The sequence below is a fragment of the Varroa jacobsoni genome, unplaced genomic scaffold (genome assembly GCF_002532875.2).
Source record: "Varroa jacobsoni isolate VJ856 unplaced genomic scaffold, vjacob_1.0 scaffold_119, whole genome shotgun sequence".
In the NCBI taxonomy this organism is placed as follows: domain Eukaryota; kingdom Metazoa; phylum Arthropoda; class Arachnida; order Mesostigmata; family Varroidae; genus Varroa; species Varroa jacobsoni.
The window spans coordinates 307,209-329,071 of NW_019213021.1; the positions used below are offsets into that span (position 1 = coordinate 307,209).

The 21,863-nt window shown below is 36.4% G+C and overlaps 1 protein-coding gene across 6 annotated transcripts in view; it reads right to left on the reverse strand.

Moving 5' to 3' along the window:
* shi (dynamin-1 shibire) overlaps positions 1-21,863 on the reverse strand; it is a 112,865-nt gene that overhangs the window by 73,970 nt on the left and 17,032 nt on the right. For 5 of the 6 annotated variants that reach the window (XM_086971037.1, XM_086971034.1, XM_022844346.2 and 2 more), the window contains 6 exons: positions 16,105-16,225; positions 14,592-14,708; positions 10,434-10,560; positions 9,836-9,932; positions 4,014-4,217; positions 783-913 (listed from right to left, as the gene is read on the reverse strand). In XM_086971037.1, the coding sequence (XP_086827163.1) occupies positions 783-913; positions 4,014-4,217; positions 9,836-9,932; positions 10,434-10,560; positions 14,592-14,708; positions 16,105-16,163 (735 nt within the window). In that variant the 5' untranslated portion in view covers positions 16,164-16,225. Of the gene's footprint in view, positions 1-782; positions 914-4,013; positions 4,218-9,132; positions 9,254-9,835; positions 9,933-10,433; positions 10,561-14,591; positions 14,709-16,104; positions 16,226-21,863 lie in introns of those variants that run through there. The other variant, XM_086971045.1, reaches the window with a different exon arrangement.

Consider the following 21,863-nt stretch of genomic DNA (forward strand, 5'->3'; position numbering starts at 1 on the left):
AATAATGGATGTAACGTATGTTGTGCAACCTGTTGTCAGAGAAGACCGAGACGCACAATACGGAATCTAACCGTTACACGGACGAGTTGGGTCTTTACTAACTTTATTTGCTGTCTAACTAATGTACTTTGTAGTTAGCTAAACTTAGAAGAAAAAGTCACCTGGAAAGAGGCAAAAAAACAATGCTGGTATGAATATGCCTCGTTTAAGAAAACCAACATCAGTTACCTCATTAAGGACTCATTAAGTGGTCGAAGGATATCCCAACGCACAATAACTAAACTTTAATAAAAAAATAATAACTAAAATTATAATTTCAATAAAACAGATAATGTTCTACAAGACAGAAGCAACTTAAATCATGTAGTCCATATGACACAATTTTACTATGAATTAAATCCGCAAAAGGAAACCTCGAATGCTAAAAATAGCATTTTATTCTCGCTTTTCTGCTAAAAATACGCGAAAGCAACCTACGATATCTATACAGGGTGACACTTTATAGTCCAGAGTATAGGCTGATTTAACAATTATTGTCATTAAAAAGGCTGCAGACGATTCGATTAAACTCGAGTGCCATCTTTTAAACTGTTTTTAATCATAGGGTTCTCCGCACCACACACAAGAATGACTTTACGAAGTAAAACTACTAAGACCCATGTCATCACCTTAGGCAGAAAATACTGTCATCATACTAAGTACACTGAGAAAAGTGCATCAGCATATAGATCCGAAATCGTACACGCAAACAATGAATTTGTCGTACATCAATCTTAGCTTACCTTTTGACTTCGGTTTACAACTCCAACGTAGCCTCTTCTTAAAGGAAGCAGTTTATTTTCGAAAATATCTCTAGCGTCTGTACCCTCGTCCATCAGATCCAATTTTGTGATCACTCCAATTGTCCGAATACCTATAACATAACAGCAATATATATAAAAACTATGCATTGCAGAATAAATATCTGATATTGTTGCTTGAATTGCTGCTCTAGGTTTATTTAAGGGATGTACCCAGAGTTCCTACAAGGCTTTATGTCATACTCCATAGTTACCTTCTAAATGAGATAACAGATTGCCATTTAAAAAAGTGGAGAACTTAGAACCAGCTTTATAGTTAAACGGCATATATGTTTCTTACTAAATATGTATCTTTTTTTTCCTGCATACCCTTTTTGCTTTTGTTGATGTCACAGTTATTTCAGTCGTTGTGTCTTTCGTTTAAAAGTCTGGCAAAAAAGTACACCTGTTGCCAACCACAATATAGCTCTAATTATGGTTCGAAGAAAAACGCTTATTCTTTTAATTCCTCATGAGGAAAAATGATATGTTAAATAAATAGCAAGCCAGTACATAGTAAGTTTAGACATCACCTTTTGGAGGGATAAAATTTCTAACTTGTTGGAATGTTAGCCAAGAACCGAGAAAATGCACAACAAATCACCCGATAAATGCTTTGAGGGAAAAAATTTATAAAGATAAATTCTTGGTAAAAAGTTGGCACGGGCCCTCGGATAATGGGTGGACCCACTGTCACAATGTTTTTACTCTAACACCGTCGCTGATAGAGGATTAGGCTAAAATTTCATAACCATTTTTTAAGTAGCTTAAAATAATTTTTCATAGCATCTCATACTATTGCCACCTCATAAATAATAAAATATTTTCTGAAATATATTCTATCTATATAACCCGTTTATGGGTCCTCTTTTTCTTAAAAGAGACTTAAAAGGGAACTAAAGCGACCAATGGCCTGCTCGAATGCTATGATGCTTTAAACAGCTTCATCCTTCAGACAGTACCCGCCGAGGCGATAAAAGATAATGATTTCGTTTAGCTTACTGTTTTGGATGAAAAGAGTTGCGCAGTTATCAAATTCTCTACTTTAATGATTCAAAAGGTCAGATTGTATAAGCAGGAATATATAATTAATGGGGAATTGCGAATTCAGACATAGTAGATGGAACATCGTTTTCGATGAACGACATTTTCCAATAAGGTGATTTGCTAGAAAAAATAATAAAATTGTCTTCCTAAACCCTTTCGGCAGACAATCAAATGGCAGACTTAAGTAGCACTTCAATGGCACTTAGCTCTGGACGATTACACGAATATCTATCTATCTGCATACCAAGCGAAGGCACTTGCCTTTTAAAACCACTGGCATACATAAGTGTACTTCCTTAAACGCCTAACAAAATTATGTTATGTTACAAGACTAGCAGCTTGCGTATCAACCTAAAAAACAAGCGTTTACACCAGATAACTTCACTCAAAACAAGTTACAAGTGGTCCCTCAGTGTCAATGGTTTCAAACAAGTTGTTATTTAAGCTTTTTCGACATCGATTTCCTTAACTTGATCTTCGTCAACTCGGCTTTGTTGCCATGTAAAAACAGCACCGTTGCTCATCATCGGTCAACGATGTTTAAAGATATTTGACCATTCTTCTGAAATGGTACCCATTTTTGGTTGTCCTAGAAACGTTTTTTCTTTAATTCTGCTAAGAGCCCTTTTAGACTTTAGTTAGACACTTTAGTTTTATGTCATTTTAAATTTGTCTGAATGCACTTTTCCTTGCAAATTGCAGATTTATAGAGAACACGCGATATCTTTGACGTCATAAAATAGAGATAATAATTCAAGCGAAGAAGAAAAAGCAAGAAGATTTTATCTGATGACCTAATTTAGCGCTAATCCAAAATGCTGTTGACAAAAAGTGGACTGATCGCTTTCCTTTTGATATAAAAAGCATCAGAAGAGTTCATCAGAACCTGGCGAACAATTTCTTCACCGTCAGAAAACTGTTCTTGACAATGTGCATAAAATATAATTTTTAGTTTTTATTACTTACTATTTGTTACTTACATAAAACGAATATTGACGATCATTATGAAACTATCTTGGGTAAGCTTAAGGACATCATGGATACAAACTGATCTTATTTAAACGTATAATTCCACCAGAATAATTGTTGGGCTCACGGAGGCCTTGGTTGCGGTGAATAACAAATTTAGTGAGTTCAGATCGCTTAACTACCTACCGTAGTCTACAGGTCTATTCGTCTTTTAGCGTCTTTCAGATCAAGCTTCGGAGAAACCATTCTATAAAAAAGTTTGAGGTTTACTAAGGAATCACCATTGAGAGCTAAGATCACTAAAAGAGCTATGTTCGACCGAATTTTAATTCTAATGTACACTTCGATCCCAAAGAAAGCAGCTTTTGTTTTTATTCTATGTACTGATTGTTAATGAATATTCAATAAAAACTAAATGTTTACGTTGAAATCGCCTGTTCCAGCATAAAAGTTTCCCTTACAGATCGAGTCAGGTATATCAATAATATTCGAATGTCTTATTTGAAAAAGAAACCTAGTAATTAATCACTTAGGCTGACTCCCAATTGCCGGAAATACTTGAGTAGATCGGCGTTAATTGTGCTATGAAATAAATCGGAATTAACCACACAGTGTGCCTGATGTTACAAATTATGCAGATCCTTTAAAATTTCTTTGAGCATGTTTTTGAATCAAAGGACAGCTAGAAATCGGTTTTAAGGATCCTTTATTTTTTATATAATAACAATGCATTGTACATTGCGTGCTTCGGTCTAAACCAGATTATGATTTTTGGTAAATAGATAGGATATATATAACTTATTTTTCAAAAAAGAAAATGTGAATAGAACGGAATGGCCAGACTGTTGCTGTAGATAAAGAGATCGTACACCTAATTCCGTGTTGGCACCTCCGAAGTAACTTCATGTCATACCAAAAATCCAAGAGTCGACTATTTTATTGGCATAGGTCAGATTAATTTATTATTTAAAACATCCTAGAGTAAATTTGTTTTTGGTTCTATATGTCTAAAACCAATAGTCTACGCAACTGCCGTATTTACCCCTTTTTAACTGCTTCACAATTAAAATCAAGCAGGCCACAACAACAGCTTGAACATCAACAAAAGCAAAAGCACAGTTCTTCATATGCAGTTGTCTTTATCGTGTAATAACTTACCATCAGGATCCACTTCTTTAGCTATTTTTAAGGCATCTGAAGTAGCGAGATCTTGCGTGGCTGAGGTGACGGCAAGTATAAGGCAGTTCTCTTTCTTGATAAACTGAAATAACATTTCTCGAATTTGATGTTCGATATCAGCCGGCTGGTCTCCGACAGGAACTTTGGTTAACCCCGGCAAGTCGATCAATGTCAGATTCAACACTATGACATAAGGATAACAAACATTGAGTTTAATTTATTTGTAAATTGTTCGCTCTAAGACATATTACGAAGCGACGAAAGGCCCAAATCAATCATTGTTATCCTTAGCGAGAGGAGTGGGACACATACCCGAGCCGCAATCAAAAGGCCAAAGAAATTTCATCTGAGACTTCATGTCAAAATTTGTTTAGGCATATAACAAAGGTGCGTACATAATGTTGCATATATATACCCACAAATAGAAAGGATTATTCGCCTTTGTACATAATAAAACGCACCATTTTGCAAGAAAAAATAAGTATTTTAGGTAAAAATAGCTATAACTCAGTACTTTTAATATTCTAACAAATGAACATCGCAAAGTAGGAATTTTCTTCGCTTGAAAGGCCAGTCCAATACGAAGATATGGCTACTTCAAGTCCCCACCACGACTGCCCCCGTTAGGGGGTAAGTCCACCGTCCCTTATCGAGTTTACTTCCAATTAATCGCCAAATGTTGATTTCTAATGAAAACACTAAGTAGGAAAACTGCTCTAATAAAGTTACAAATTTGCAAAGTACCTCAACTCTTCTCTTAACACTTCTTCTTAACTAAGTCTTTACATTTTATCGCAAATTTTTCGAAATCTTACCATGAAGGAAATTACTTTCTCGCTCCTTGCTCTTGTCGAATTTAGGATTGGTTCAGCAGCGATAAAACACGCTTTTCGTAATCTTCAAAAATGACTATCGATAACGGAATATTTGAAGCCACCAAAACGTTTTATGATGTTCTAAATATAATAATCACATAGTGGTTTTAACTGAATTAGAGTCATAAAGGTAAAATTGAAAAATAGCAAAGATGTATTTCTTTCCTAATTGTGCTTTGGCCTTTTTAAAGGAGACCAGTTCCATCGTATAGATAGGCTACCGAATCGTCACCAAGTCTGAGGGCCGTTCTTAGAAAACCGAATCCCATTTTAATGGAAGAAGGCAATATAATGTATTTATTATGAAATCAAGTCAATTTTATCGCACTTATCATACCCTTCCTTAGCACGCTTATAAACAAAATATATTACGAACTAAGAACGAGTAAGGATAACCTCAGAGAATGGGCGAGTCCGATCGCACATCAGATAAGTTAAGCTGGCTGGTAAGTTTATACCGGGTAATTGGACAAGTATTTACGGTTTTCCTAGCTAAATGGCTTCGAGGTCGCATATTTCAGGTTTTGATAAGTTACGTTGGGATAGTATTGGTGTGATGTGCAAGTTGAGATCTGACAGTAGCAGGCCGGCTAAAATTGTCTCAAGATAAAGTGCTGTAAAGTAAGAAAAATGTCTACAGTGGAATTCGCTATATTTTATAATTTTATTACGATAAAGGAACAAATACTGCCAGAAAATACAATATGTTGTTCATGGACCCAAAATATAGTTTTGGGAGATATTTTCCATAGTAACTAACAAATTATAAAAAAAAGTTGAGGGAATGATTGCAGCAAGACCGAATGTGGGTAGCCATGACATCGCTAAGGAATTAAATATCCACCACCAAGCTACTTTAAAGAAGCAGGCTACGCAGAAAGCTCGACGTTTGTACGTCACGCGAATTGAGGCAAAAGAATTTGCTCGACCGTATCTCTGCTTACAAAATTCTGCCAATAAATGGAGGTATTTTTAAGGTTGTTGACTACAGATGATGAAAGGTGGATCACATAATACAGATGTTAATTAACTTAGCTTTAACAGAGCGACGCGAAAATCATTTGTTATAATAGTAAAAATTCTATGGTGAAGAAACTGTAGTGTTACCATAACAGTGGCAAAAATCATCGCTCAAAATGGCGCAATATTGTTTTTATTTACTTTAATTTTGGCTTGAAAACAGTCCAACCACCTAATGTACAAGGTGCACCTTATCAGATTGTAATTTATCTTCTAAACTGTTTCTAAGACAATAGTGAAACAAAAACAGACAAATATTTTTTTACGAGTATTCTCCGTGTGTAAGAATCTTCATTCCTGAAAATCACATTTAATATAACTACTATCCGTCATGATGATAAAATGAAAAATCTTCAATTCGGGATCAGAACCATTTACTAGCCATACTCCTTAATACGCAAATAATTTTTTTTACGGTACCAGTGTGTCAAACAATATTAGTAGATACGCAGTCGTCGACGTGTCGCTTGAATACGCTACACAAAAAATTCTAGCTGAATTAAATTTTGAACTGATAGCAGGCCAAATGGCCAAGCAGGTTCTCAGCGGCACACTGTTTTCCTATAGTATTGACAGATTTAAGATATGTGAAAGCAGCCCTACCTCTGCCAGTATCCCTAACATAGTGTCCCGGGAAGCTGAGTCAAAGGTCGCTTAAGATTTGAATACACTGCAAAAATTGGTTGTGTAGGCTTTCCTAGAGCCCGCTTGATGTAATCGGCACAATTGGGCACGCTATCATAATAGAAGGGTTTGTTTCCCCAGAATGATTGCTATGGTTCTTACAGACTTACTAGGTTTCTTTGTACAAAGCAACAATTCGTAGTAGCCATTTTTCTTGGCCGTACCTGAAGCCGGCTGACTACGGTCGTTTTCCCCTTTTTAGCTGATGAAAAGAATGATCTCTAGCCACTGCGAGAGAAGCGAGCCTGTACTCATTGAGTGGCACCGCTCAGCAAGGGGTTGAGCGTATTCCTCAGATGCTGGTTCCTAACTAGTTGTCTTGTCTGAAGGCGGGGCTTGAAGTGCTTGAAGTCTCGTACCGACAACTTGTTTCCCAGACCCCTTCTCTAATAATTATGGTCTTGTTCCAAGCCGCCATAACTAAGAAAATTTCGTTTCGAAGTAGTATTACTCGCCCAAATATATCCACGAGGCACTCCATATGGGTGGACAAGTCAATTGAACAAGGTGACAATACGGAAGCCATCTACAGAAATGGCATCCCGAATCCTCCACTAGGAGGCTGCTGTAGTTTAGGATAATTCCGCAGCTACGAAACATAGATTTTCCGACAAATTGTTTTTAGATGGAACGATAAGTACGCCATCGCCGGGAACGCATTAACCAAAGCTTCACATGGTATGTGGTCTGCCGGCAAGGCATATCGAGCCACAATAAGTTATGACAGTTAGAGCGGGCCGCATGGATCAATGAGGATGTCGATGAGCTGTTGCTTTTAGATGTTGACGTTCACGTGGATGGACATAGGAATAACCTTATGCGCCTGAGCAAAGAGAGTGTTTATAATAAGGCGTCGCGGAAACGGTTTTCTTCTTACGTCGAGGCACGCCACGAATTATCAACGGCGACTGGTATCTGCGCCCTGGGGTGCGCTCCTTTCTTAAACAAGTGACTACCACTGGGAACTTTAGGTTGAAACCAATAGTTGTTGTGAGGATATCAATGACAGAATCTTTTCATGGCCTATGAGAGTCAGGAATATTTTGAAACTGACGATCGTATAGCCGAAACCTGTTAGCGTCTCCCGCAGGGTTGTCATGTGATTAAATGAACATTGGTACGGTTGAGTATTTAGGTTTCCACAAACGGTCAAGGAGAGGCAGGCGTGACTTCTCGCACTCCGCTAAAGATCTTCTTGACCATAGTAAAGGTTGACTTTGCTTCTGGTGGAGAAACGATTATAGTTATTCTGCTATGTTGGTACAAACGAAACCGATAACGGCATCTTTGCTAGCACAAGCCGGAGCTCAGCCTTCCGGTAATATTCCAGCACTGCTCTATTGAGATGGCCGGTACCCGCTCTCTTTTGCGTTCGGCAGTGGACAACGTGAAAAGGAACGGGTTCGTCAGCCGTGGTCTAGCTCAAAGCTAGGACAGGCACGCCATCTAACACATACGGAGCCAGTAGAGCCAGTATTGAGTACTGATAAGTCTATGCAGTTTCAGCGAACGACTCTTAGTGATCCCAAACATTCATTTATCATTATTGCTCTTGCATCTTCTGTGTCAGAAATTCAAGCGGAGCTTGTGTAAGGAACGCACCTAGCATAGGGGGGTTCTACTGTTGCAAAGTTGGCGTTGTGTCGTCTGTGAAGAATAAGTAGTGACTATGAGTCCCCCTTGGTTTTGCAGATGAAAACAATCGAATGAAGGTTTCCCTAGAAAAGGTTTGCGCTTGCTGGATCGGGACATCTTACCATTACGGTTTGCGTACTCCTGACTTTTTTACTCGGCGTGCTCTGGGTCACTAGCAGGAACGTATCATGCTTACTTTTTCTTGTAGCGTTTTAACCTTTAAAAAATGATTGATTTTTTAAAGAAGAATGGCAGTGATTTCTTGTAGATACATTGGCTGCCCTAAAACTTTTTTCTGTATAACGGTAAGGGGAGAGAAGCAAAAAACCATCATCTAAAGCGGCCCTTTTTGTGATTGTGTCATTATCGGCCTCACAGCTGGCCGAGAACAGAGGTACGGATAAGACATGCAGCTAGAGTCGGACCGGGAGAGTTTCATGTTTACTTCAAACCTTTCGATTGCCATGATATGTAAGCTTTTTTCGAGCTTAGAGCATTCGCAATATCCTGTTTACTGAAAAACCGTGACGACTCCGGTGATGCTATTAATATGCTACCCCAACTTAGAGATGACCAGGTAACAGGTGGAACCACCACCAGTATTTTCTTTGAAATTAGTTTACTGAGTGCAAGCTCCTACAGGATGGTCGCCTATTGCTAGTATGACCTTCCTCGAAAGATGCGAGCGAGCGAGCGAGCGAGCAAGCGGCCATAGGAGGTTGATCGGCAACCTCGGTTATTTGGGTGTAAAATACTGGCTCCGTCAGGTTTTCCTACACCAGTTTTAATTTATGGTGAAATAAAAATGACACACAGCTCATAGTGAACGGGCAGCTATCCAGGCATTTGATTTACATTTGTAGAATTAGCGAAACTGCACATACGGCTTCCTCCTCGGGCTTTTTCCTGCCATTCCGTAGGGTGTGACTCGTTCGGGCCGGTTTGTTCGTAGCAAGTAAGGTTAAGTCTTATTAACGGAAGCGACGCGAAGGACAGCACCGTTATCTAGAATTGCAAATCCGTTTAAGTTCACCTTGTACGGCCAACCGGAAAATTGAGGTTTTCAGGGCAAAAACACAATCCAGTGAAACTAACCCACTCAAAGGCAAAATGTGTAATAAATACGACGTAATAAAATATGAGTGCTGTATCTATTACTACTAAACTACTCTTGCAGAAATGAATAGGGTGATAAACTTGATATGTAGCGTCGATCACTACATACAAAATAATAGGAACATTTGACCTCTACTCAACTTTCAGCTTCTACATTCATTAATAAAATCAAATGTTGCTATTATCTTCTTAGAAATATATACACTGTTATCTTGAATTAGCTGAAATTTATATTTAAATGAACCAATTCCGTCAAAAAGGGTTTTTATATTCTACTAACAATATCTATAGCATTTAATCGATGGAAATTATTTTTGTTAATCGAAATACGGAAGTGCCAATTCCAAGCTAACCAGTCATGACATATGATAGTTCATGAACTCAAGAACTAATTGTTCAAGCGAGGCAAAAGTTTTGTACAAATTTTCGAAAAGCAATAATAATAATGATAAAAATCTATCGTTTTAGTACCATGTGGAGAGTATACTCGAAGGTTGATGGGCACAGGTGAAATGTTCTTGTTAGCTCCTGTCACGCGATCAGTTTCATCTTCGATCTCTTTACGAATCTGCACTCGTGGAAAATAGACGCACAAATGACAATAGCAACACGCAGCACAGAACAGAAAAGACGGTTATTACGAGTTAGCGAAAAAGGTTAAAATCATTCTTTTAATGCGAGGCTGTAAATTTCATAAGATGCACTAATGAAGCTAATTCTAATTTCGATCGAATAAACGCTTAATAACTTTTTTTTTACTGAGATTCACTGCTCTACTACTATCCTGATAATAAGAATCTGCTGTAACAGAATGGATAGAACCTTGAACTGAATTATAAACTTCTGGGCGCTAAGGATTGAATCCCTACCACCGCTGCCAATTATATGGTATTCGTGCTAAGAGACCTTTGATAGAAACCATGTTCAAAACTCGAAACTTATTACAATTATACAGTAAACCCTGGACAATGCTATTTGACCCATGGCAATTTTTGAGATTATAGATCCCATGCGTATGGTCTGAGTCCTTTATTAGTGTATTAATAGAGGAAATTCTGAGGGTAATTACCTCATCAAAATTCGTGAATTTTTTTCCTCGGCAGTGGAGAAACTCGCCATACTCCGTATTCGAATTAATTAGCTGCAAAACAAGAGGTCGTCGCGTGACAATGCCCGAACCTCGGGGTAAAAAATCCCTGCAAATATTTAAATTAAATGCAATATAAATACCAGCTCATTTACACGAATATAATCGATCTTTTTATAACCTTATTGATTAATACGCCAGTTCTACATTTCAATTTCAAATACCATGTAGTATTTCGGAGGCTTTATGTATAGCCAACAGGCGTATATTTGCTGTAATAGAATCCTATATTCGAGCTGAGGAATAATCTACTTTGCGAATTCTGACAGGATTTGTATTAAGGAAAATGTACCTTGCTATACTCTACCATAAGAACTCCCTTATGGCCGAAAGAAGCTGAGATTAAATTAACGAGGAGAATCCTTGGTTTGCTGCTTTGTTGGTTATAGTAGGATTTTCAAAATAATCCCATTCTAACGCTAAAAAGCAGACGTTTTTATCCAGCTAACCTTAAGTATGTATTAAATAAAAGAGACTTTGTACAGGTGTATCTCGAGTTACTCAGCAAAAGAGTGACTGTTGTGCGCTTATATTTCCGTTAAATCTGCCTGTCAAGTACTATCATTAAATCATGCTCTATGACGCTAAGAGATGTACTCAGCTTAGTAAAACCTATCACCCTTGAAGCATCGAATATTGAAGCACCAGCTATACTCATATTTGGGTAAGAGATAAATTTTCTCGCTATTTGTTGAAGGAATATGTGCTTATACAAAAGGAAGGCACCTTTTCAAACTTTCAGAGGCACAGATTTTCAGAGGCAAAGCGGTCCGGAATGCGCTGTTTGGATTACGAACGAAAATCGAGTATTGAAACTTGGGAACTTTATTCTTTTCTTTTACGATATCGACGATCGTTGTCAGTCTGTATGCGGATTCATACGTTTATGTGGGATATCGACGTATCTGAATATATGCGTGATAAATGAGCTAAATCGATTTAGACCTTACATATATATGTATGGTAGACACCATACATATACATATACATTATATATATATATATATATATATATATATAACTCGCACTTTTATTATCACTATGCTTCAAGAACATCAAAAAATAATAACATCATGCCGATCTATCTTGTAATAGTCGAGATATAGTTAATTCTTCCACATTGGTTTTTCTGAAATGTTCTCCAGATTTTCCATGAAAGTCTTCGCTCAAGTTCCGAAAACGACGTATTATTGTTCGCCATGATGAATTTGTTGTTTTATTTTAGAAAGAACTACTTCATTTGACTAGAGGACAGACGCATGTCCGTTACGACGAAAGGACAAACGACCTGTCCAGTTTGTTTTAATCTGACCAGGCTAAATTCGGACTTTGTTTTCAAATCTACATGAAAATAATAGTACTGTAATTAAAGCTCTGCATATGCGAAAAATATCACCACTCAATGCAATTATGGCTAATCTCGATTACTTCAATTGGTAGCCTCACAAGCTTATTGTAAAAATATTGCCTTTACATTTATGCTAACACTTCCTTGATGACATAAGTGTGCGAGTAGGCTTTATCAGGCCGAAACTTCTTGGATTTTGCCCAGTAACACTTTATACATTGTCATCCAACAAACTCACATTTATGCTGTACGATAAGCACGGTGTTTACATGTGGTTATTTCCAAAATTCTTACCAAAAAATTAGATTTTCAAAATTGTCTTCATCCATAGTAGACCCATAGAAATCATATTTACGATTGATTTTTGCATCATGGATAAACATTTTTTTGTCGGAGAGAAATCCAAGGCAAATTGCGGCTTCATTCTTTATATCCCGTTTTTTGTTTGCCGTGGATTTTCCATCGAGTTGTGTTGAAACCTGTTTCTGTTTCGTTTGCAACCGCATACTCATTTGTATTGTCGTGCATGGTCGATTGGGGTAAGGTTTTAGGGTAAAACACTGAATAATAATTGACCTTTGTTAAAATTCCAAAAAAGGCCCACTGTTTTTTTACCATAGTTGTAAGTGTTTACATCCTCTCTGAAACAAAATTTACTGGTCTGAGTGTCAAATGTTCATATCTTTGTGTGTGCTGCCATAGCAGCCATGAATATGCGACCACCGCTAGTTCAAATTATAGCGTTGGCAAGTGGTTACGATGCCGTTTCATTGAGAAAAACAAAAGTTCAGCAAGACCTACAAACCGGATAACCAACAACCGATAAAAGAAAACATGGCATGTGGGACTTCACATTGGAGCTGACACTGCGCAATGTAAGCCTGCTTTTCGCGGGTTTTGACAGAGGATTGAGGAAGCTCAGTTAGGTCGTAGGCACCCTTTCGGGTAAACCCCCGTAATAATACCTCACTGTATAAATCTACGGTGTTTCAACATACATAAGAAAGTTAGCTGAAAATTCAAAAAGATGAGCACCAGTGAAGCTATGATTGCTATAAACAGCAGTTCTAATCACAACGGTCCAACAAATCCACATTCGACAATATTTTGCTTAACTCTCGTAAGATTTAATATTATTTTACGAGAAATTAGTTTATTGATTAGATACTTCGAATGGCTAGCGATATAAGGATTCCTCTTTCTATTAAGCAGATTATCCAAGTTGAGTTTTCGACGAAGCGTCCTTGACGAATACTTGTCAATCGTATAAGAAGGCTCAAACTTGTAACTCTTGTAAACAGAGTAGAATGCAGTAAGTTCGACTTTCCTGCTTTATTTACGCAGATTAATTTAATACCAAGGTCACAATTTTTTTTTATTGATATGAACTGCTCAAACTAATAACGCTATTATCCCTAAAATGCTTTTTTTAAAATTTTTAAAGAACTTTTTAAAGATGCGCATTTTCTTCCAACGTATGGGTTGTCTGCTGAATTAAGAGGAATACTTTCGTAAGAATTATTGGCTCGTCGCCTCTTCTTCCTAAGACAGAATTGAAAGCTCTAATTTAATACACCGTAAAGCATCGTCAATGATCAAACGGACGTTCCTTCAGCTTTAGAAAAAATGCAACGTTTACCAATACAGGGTTGACATCACTGTTGATATCGTCCGGCGTAAAAACCGATATAGGTTCCTAGTCATGACTGTCCTGTGGAAGGAAATGTTGCACACGTATATTTATGTAGTACCTTGAGACCACTGTGTCGTGTTGTAACATCGAAAGTGAAAAAAAAAATAAGCCATCTCCCCTATTCTCACAAGTACGAATTTGCTCAGGTAATGACATTATATAAAACCGTAAATGTGTATTTTGGCTTCAGTGAGCGAATCGTAGAGCCTCACTGCAAGAAGTTTTACAAGTATCTATGGGGTTGAATGGGCGATCTTTTGTGCTTTCCGCTAAATAAAGATGAAAGTATCGTGAAACTGCAATTCTTCCTATATAAAGTGGTCAAAAATTGGATAACGACTCTGTCTTTGTAAATCACTTTTAAAACACAGGTGTAAAGTGAAAAAATTATTTGTTTCATTTCTTAAAGTGGTCTTCTCTTAAAACAGTTTTACTTTAATTTGGAAGATAGCACTCGTCAAAGTGACCGATCGTTCTTATTCCAATACCATAAAACACTAAGGCACAGGATTCGATTAATTGAATAATATTACATTTTTACATTTTCTTGATTTTTAATCATCTGCCTTTTTTGAAAGTTGCCTAATTGTAAAGTCATAGTATATACGCGAAATAAAAATAAAGATCTGTTATTTCCGGTTGCTTGATTTCTACAAAACGCGTGTTGTTACACATTTTACTCTCTTCATTATCGGTTCATTAAATTCTTCCATTTTCTTCATTTCCCGTTTCGTCCAGTGCTCCAAAATTGTGTATACAGATATCTCAAAGGTCGTTGCTAGCACCTGCAGCTTCAACGTAAACTTATTCTGTCGATTTCAGCCAGACATTACCGATCTTCACTGAAGTCTCACTTCAAAAACTAAAAACAGTCATGGTTTTCATCGAGTTTCCAAACTGGCGTCCGTAGCGACACCAATTTCAAATATAACGCATATGCAAAGTATACGTTATTTCACTATGTTGCTTCATTTGAAAAAACAGCGTACATTTGGTTACAATTAATAAAGTAGTTTTCAGTCAACTATGAAATAAATACCTTCCAACAAAGTTTTCAAGCACCGAACTTTTTCCCGCTGACTGACCTCCGACGACAGCAATCTGTGGCAGATCGAGCGCGAGTGACACACCTAGACTGGAAAATGCATCTTGCAGCCTGGAAAGAATTCCATAAGCTTTAGTGGTTTTGCAAGGCACATGAAATAGAAAAATAGACTTTGCCATTATGTCATACATTCTATATGCATTAGACGCCTTTATTTAGTGTACTATTGAATTTTTACAATAAAAAAGATATCCTACTGATATTGATCCGAGTTCAGAGCCCTGTTGACAGCCTTGAGCTCAAACTATACCTTATATATGTATATAGCATAGACTGTGAGCCAACATGTTTTCGACCTCAAAAGCTACAAGAAGAACATCATCCAAGAACATTTCAGGGGATTGAACACAATTGTGAGCAGGATTATTAGTTATAACGCATGTGTGTATATTTTCTATATTTGAGTTTTTAAAAACAAAAGCTTTTACCGCGAATCTAGACCTTGTAAAAGCACGTTTGTTGCCTGGTCCTTTCAATGTTTTCTAAATTATTACTAATATTTAGAAAAATAATGATATGTTTAGATACATTCTGACACAGGATAAGGAACGTCTCTCTATAAATAAGAGTTACATTTTTTTTTAATTTTGTCTTTTTTGCTGAAACCTGAGAGTTTAAAGCTAAATACTGGTGTGGTATTAAACTAATATGGAAAAGGTTTATGGCGATGAACGTTATACGAGAAAAACATTCAAGTGTGAATGGAATGACCTCTCTTGCGATAGGCAAACCCTATATCGAAAAGTGCCGTGTTTTAGTATTTTACCCTTCGAAATCCTAAATATCTGCAAGAAAATTAATTGCTTCGCGCTACAAAAATAGAGGTGTCCTTGGTTGAGAAATACAATGCAAGTATAATTTTGTATTTTACTTATTGTGTACAAACTATTCATATATGTACACTTATTGGAATTATATAAATACATATAATCAACATACAAACTTAAATTATAATACGGAAAAGCATTGAATCGGCATTGCGACATAGAGAAGCAGAATATTTTATGTATAGGAAGATGCTAAAATACGGGGAACGAAATGCGCAGATCGAGATGACCATATTACAACACAACAAATCTGTTCAGAGGATGCGTAGTTGCAGATATTTTGACACTAACTTTAAAACTCCTTATTGTAGTAGTTTATTTATTGTGATCTCTCTGAATAGATAGAAAGCATATGCGCAGGCTATGTGATAGAAACGTTTTCGAGAAATCCGAGAGACATCATTTTTTCTACTCCCTAAAAAGTATATGCAGCAAAAACCTTTCAAGTTTTTAATAATAATTATTATAACTGATATTTGACTTTTGCACTTAACGTCCCGAATGTTCCGTCCTTCTAAATGCTGAAGGCTAACAAAAGTTTACGGTGCATAAATATTTACTATATTTGAGCGAGAAGATCGTATTTACAGATTTGACCAAGACAGGATTAAAAGACATACCTGTTTACGATGGGAATCAGCCCTTCCATTCCAGAGTTCCAAGATCCTCCGGCAGCCATTTTGTGTGACTGGATGACTTTCTCGTTTTTACTTTTCCTTTTTATATCGAGAGCAAGAATTACTGGAATCAAAAGTAATACAGATTTGTTACTATTTGGAATTCAAAAATGAATCTGGGTAAAGTAGTTATTATATTTAAAACTACCTTACCCAGATTTATTTTCACAAAAAGGTTATGTAAGTTTTTAAAGTTAAGTAAATATGTAGTATTTACATAGACATATTGTCCTCGAATTATACCTTTTCGAAAGTGAACCGCAAGGAGAAAATTACCATAGATGATAATATCCAAGACCCATACTACAAATTACATGTATAATACGGGGCTTAAATTTGTACCAAGTGTACATAAAAAAACCTTAAAATAGGTTAATGTTATATTAATTAAAATAAATTATATTCCAAATTCAACCCTTCAGTCCACGTTTAAACAAATTCAATACGATCACCTTTACAAAAATACCACACACCATTGAATAGTTTAAAAATATAATAATTTCGTACTCATTTTATCAACCCACGCGAGGCAAACAGTAATTATTCCGAAAAGCAGAAAATCGGACCAACTGGCTAGCCATTTGTTTGGCTAATTAGCGCCGAAGATGAGGTTGCAACACCGTTCCCGAGATTACTGAGATATTATTATCCGCTTATATTTTCAGCTGTATCAATCGTACTGGCTTGTAAAATTCAACACACCTATAATTCATTCGTTCTCTTGGAACGTTGCATGTCTTCAACACCCGTTTTATGAAATCCGATTTTACATTATCCAATGTTTCGGTTACTTTTTCAAGGACGGCCGTCATATCTCGAAATACTTCGCAGATATTTATACAAATTTATGTACATGTAAAATAACTAAATATTGTGTTAAGAAATCTTAATATTAATTATATAATGATAAGAATCAACAGCCGTTGAAATTTCAGCTTCTAGCAGCTAGTGGTAATCTTACTTGTCAATAAACATGTTGATATTGTAGTCATAGTGCATTGTGAGAAGTTGCGGTCAGTCTCATTTTACAAAGAGCTTAAGATGATCTGCATAGAATTCGTGTATTAGGCACGCACTACATTTTCATCGTTTGAAATAAAAACGGGAAACGATAAAGGCACTAAGGAGAATACTGAGAACTCTAAGCGGATAGGTTTTCGATGTACTCAGTGCATCGCTAATCTTTACGCTACTTTAAAATTGTTTTCAGGTAGCTAATAAACCATTTACAAGTTTGAATACGAAGTCAAATATTTTTCGAAGGATACTGTTATTCCTTTTATCAAAGACGTTGAAAAATAGAACTAGTCACAATCGGAATGTAATTTTTATTTGTACATTTACGCCAATGATGTATCATTTCGGCCGGATGCGTTGACGTGCAGAGTGAAATCAAATAACCCGTTCGTAAAGCCAAAGTGAAAGATTCACTTCCAACAAAAGGTACCTTTTACTAAATAAATATTAAAATAAATAAACTAAATAAATAAATACTAAATACTATGAGTTGTTGTACATGAAGTGTCATGAGCCATATGTTGCCAAGTTAACAAAATTGGCACTACGATTTCCAGACGTTATGAACTACATATTATGTATTATATTCTATGAATATCTAGCTAAAAAAATGAACATTGATTGAGTTAACTAATGTCTTTTCCAAAATAATATCGAGACTACAATTTAGTTTCAAGTAATTTAATTTTAGAGTATTGTGTGAACTTATTAGTCAATTCATTTGAATGAATCGCTTCCTGTCAACTTGAAGAAGCTTTAGTACCCACTTCGTTGATAATCACAATATAACGCTTCTAAGTTCAGTTGGTCTACTTGTATTGCTCAATTGGTAAATTAGTTTCAAACGTTATATATCCGTCACTTACAAAATTGACGTAAAGAAGCTTTGGGTTTCGATATTAATCGACTTCCGAGTTTTCAGAAGATATGAAAAATCTATAAATTGCCCGGTTCCTTGTTTCTCTTTTTCCTACAAAAGAAGCCGAAAAGAAAAACTTTAAGGACGGCATCTTCTAACGACGAGCCCTCTTACACTTCTACGGAATCTTATAATGGTAACGGCGTCTTCCTCAAATATTTCCTTTATTTTTTTGGCCTTTCTACTGTTTATTTTTGCATGAAAAAATGCTTGACACCTATTGTATTTCGCTTTCTGTTAATGTCAAAAAGCTGCCGAAACAATCCAGCATATTTTTTCCCTGTACAGTACGCACTCAATTGCTGAGAAGACTGTTTTGCGAAGTTCGATAATGGCAACTTGAAACTGGAGAGTATACTCAGCTTTGCTCGGCCATTCAAAGTTGATACATGTTTTTTTTTGTGTTTTACATCTACTAGTTAGGCCGCTCGACATTACTACTACAACTAGCTCTCGGTACTAAACAAAGTGTGTCCACTCGAAGCTAGATAAACAGGTATCTTTGAATTCAGCAGGCAAACAGGTTATCCATTGCGAATAGGATGTTTGAAGTCGATGACTAAAGATTCTGTTAAAGGTAAACAGGTGGCTGACAACTTGGCTTCATCATGTAATTTTTTCGAGTACGATTATTATCGTGTTGCAGATTATGAGTTCAAGGTGATATATCCGCTGGTACCTGAATATCAAACGTCCTCGTATAAAAAAGCTGAACTAATTCTGTACGCTAAATCGAACAATATGGGTACACAAGACAGGGCAATCGAATCTTAACTGGCTGTTTATAGTAGCTGGCACACGTCAGTTCACCATGCATGTTACCAGAAAAAGGCTAGTTCTTTTTAGAAGAAAACAGACGTGTGTCATTATTAGAGTTTGAGCAAAAATGAGTTATCATCCAACGGTCATCATGCGGTACGAATTTGTTTGATTCCCGATATCGATATCCACATTACTGCTAGTTTCCACGCGGTTTCTTAGAGTACAAACCAGTAGATTTTCAATAGCTATTAAGTATTAATAAAAATTTAATAAACACAAAACTTCTAGTACGTGCAAAAAAAACTTACTTTTGTCTAGATACAGTACTAAAAATTATGAACTATTCTGACTTCAGTATTATGAAATATTTATATTATGATTTAGGTGCTCTATTTTGTATGTATATCCAACTTACAAAAGAGGCAAATAATATTATATGAATTTAGGACTAAGTACAGCTATAGGAGCACGAAGTGCATTGCTGCAAAGCATTCGCTCTTGTCATCCCTCAGTCACCGTTGCTTTTCTTAGCTGAGTGTTTTCAATACTTGATATTTTAAATCTTTCAAAGAAGAGCATATCTGTTAAAAAAAGACGTTCTTTTCAATCAGTAACGGAAAGAGAACTAATTCGTAAAAAAACTCCTAACGAAAAAATCGTGAGTGACACAACACCTCGAATTGGTGCCAGTGACGAAAGGCAGGGAAGAATACCACTTGAAATAAAACACTGAAATCTGTTTGGGTTCTACTAGTTAATATGTATATTGAGCGGCAACAGCCGGTCACTCGTGGTACAAGTTTCCTGAAAACGGAGGTTTTAGCAACAATGAAGCTTAGAATTGTTGTTACTAAAGAATGATGAAATAAAAGCACTTCCGACGTTTTGATGCAGTTTACGGATGCTGTTACACGCATACACGTTCTCCTTACGTTACGTTACACGTCGATAAAGTGTATGTATGTACAGATAAATAGCACCAGCTACACTTGGCTCGAAAAAAATTGTCAACAATAAGATTGCAGCATCATAGGTGTGCCAGGTACGTTGTGTTTTGAAAATAATCGGAGAATTGGCATTATAGAGAGTCTTGTGCGCTGGGCGGCCGATATCCGAGATTACAAATTTCATTGGCTACACATTTTCGTATTCGTAAAGTAGTTGGTGAAATTGATGCTAAAATATGCAGACCCGTGATTTAAAATTACATAGAACGGATTAAGTTTTGTAAGCGATCTCTAAGATATTTGGCGGACAATATTGTTATGTATAATGTAAATGGAGTCCTTTGGGGCGGATTAACAAACGCAACCCACACTAAAACTCTGTTCTGTTTTCCATTGTAGGGGCATAATAAGCTGGATACATTTAGCCCATATATAGATATTAACGCAGGCCGGCTTTATTTTATCGTTTTTTTTTATACAGGAACAGATATTTTCTTAATACCAGATATTTTCGCTTATATATATGCAAAAATGCGTTCAAATATTGACAATGTAATAATTGATGTTTACAACCTGGCCATACTTAGTGGCCCTCATCCTTCGGCTGATATCCTTTTGCGGCCAGTACATTTAATTTAATGTTGCGCTGCGTATCCCTTTTCATACAGAAAATTAAAGTTAGTTAGGAAATCTGAACGAGCAGCATATATAACCATCCAGTTTTACATATAAATAATAACAACTTAACAAATTTCTGTATATGTGAGAAACACTATAGGCAAACCCTTTTTATCTGAAAGGCTTTCGAGTATGCATCTAGGAAACATTAGAGGATGCCAGCAATGAGGTTTATCATCTGTACTGAACGTCATCATCTGTACTGAACGTCTTACGACCGTTTATGCGGACACTTGCTTCATTACAGGTACTTCGTTTAATGAGGACATAGTTGACGACACGGTGTATGCGAAATGCGCTATAGAATTTCGAACTGCCTGTATGGTCTTTCCAGTTGCCTCTCCGCATAGATTACAAACTATTGGGACGTAAGCAAAAAGGTCCTTTTGCTAGTTCTAGGCTTATAGATCATATATAGTCGAGAAGTTATTTGTGTACTCAAAACGCAACATTTAAAAGCCGAATTTGATGTTTATAGACATATATAAATCGACAAACATATAGTGTAGTCCAGATCATCATACACTATGCATAACAAACGGGGACCTAAAACCATAATTCCTTCAATAATTTACATGTAATTGTAATGCTCCAAGCATCGTATTCTTATATTGGGTGCCCTGAGTACGCTTCACTTAGAAATGTAATCAAAGCACCACTACAAAGTAAGGAACGAATATATATATATATATTTAAGGCATTCCCAGTTCTGAAAGCATCCTAATGAATCTAAGTTAGTAACAAACGTAACAACTGTGTCGGGAAGCATACTCTGCCATTTGCACTAAGATATAGGTCAAATCAACTGATTATTGGATGAACACAAGATTTCGTTCCTTGCGAGTAATGTAAGTAAGGTCAGGGCCACCTCTTTAAACGTATCACAGAGAAGGACTATCATTGATGAACAAGCAGCCAGACCTTTCTGAGAGGAAAACACTATAAGAGATCCTTTTCGAGGTCGATATGGATTCATCTATATCAACACGCGGTCTTAAAAAAATAAAGCAAAAAACTAGAGAAAGCCAAATGTCATATAGATATATTTTACCATCTACTTAACACCCTTAGTGTGCTCTCTACAGAATTCTGCTTAAAATATCATTGTCCTGTGTAGTTTTCTTTTGTCAAAAATATACAGCCATATTCTAACACGAGTGAGTCATCTTCTAGCATACGTGTGTTCAATAAGATATTTTATTAAATAATTTGTATACGAATGCTTGAAATTTAAATGGAATGTCCACCTGCTGTACCCGTATCAAACCCGACAAACGATATCAAACCAATGAAGAAGCATTGTGGACGCACTTCATCGTAAGGGAATTAATGATGATTCCCAACCTATAGAAAAACCAGCGTTACTATCAGAACTTGAT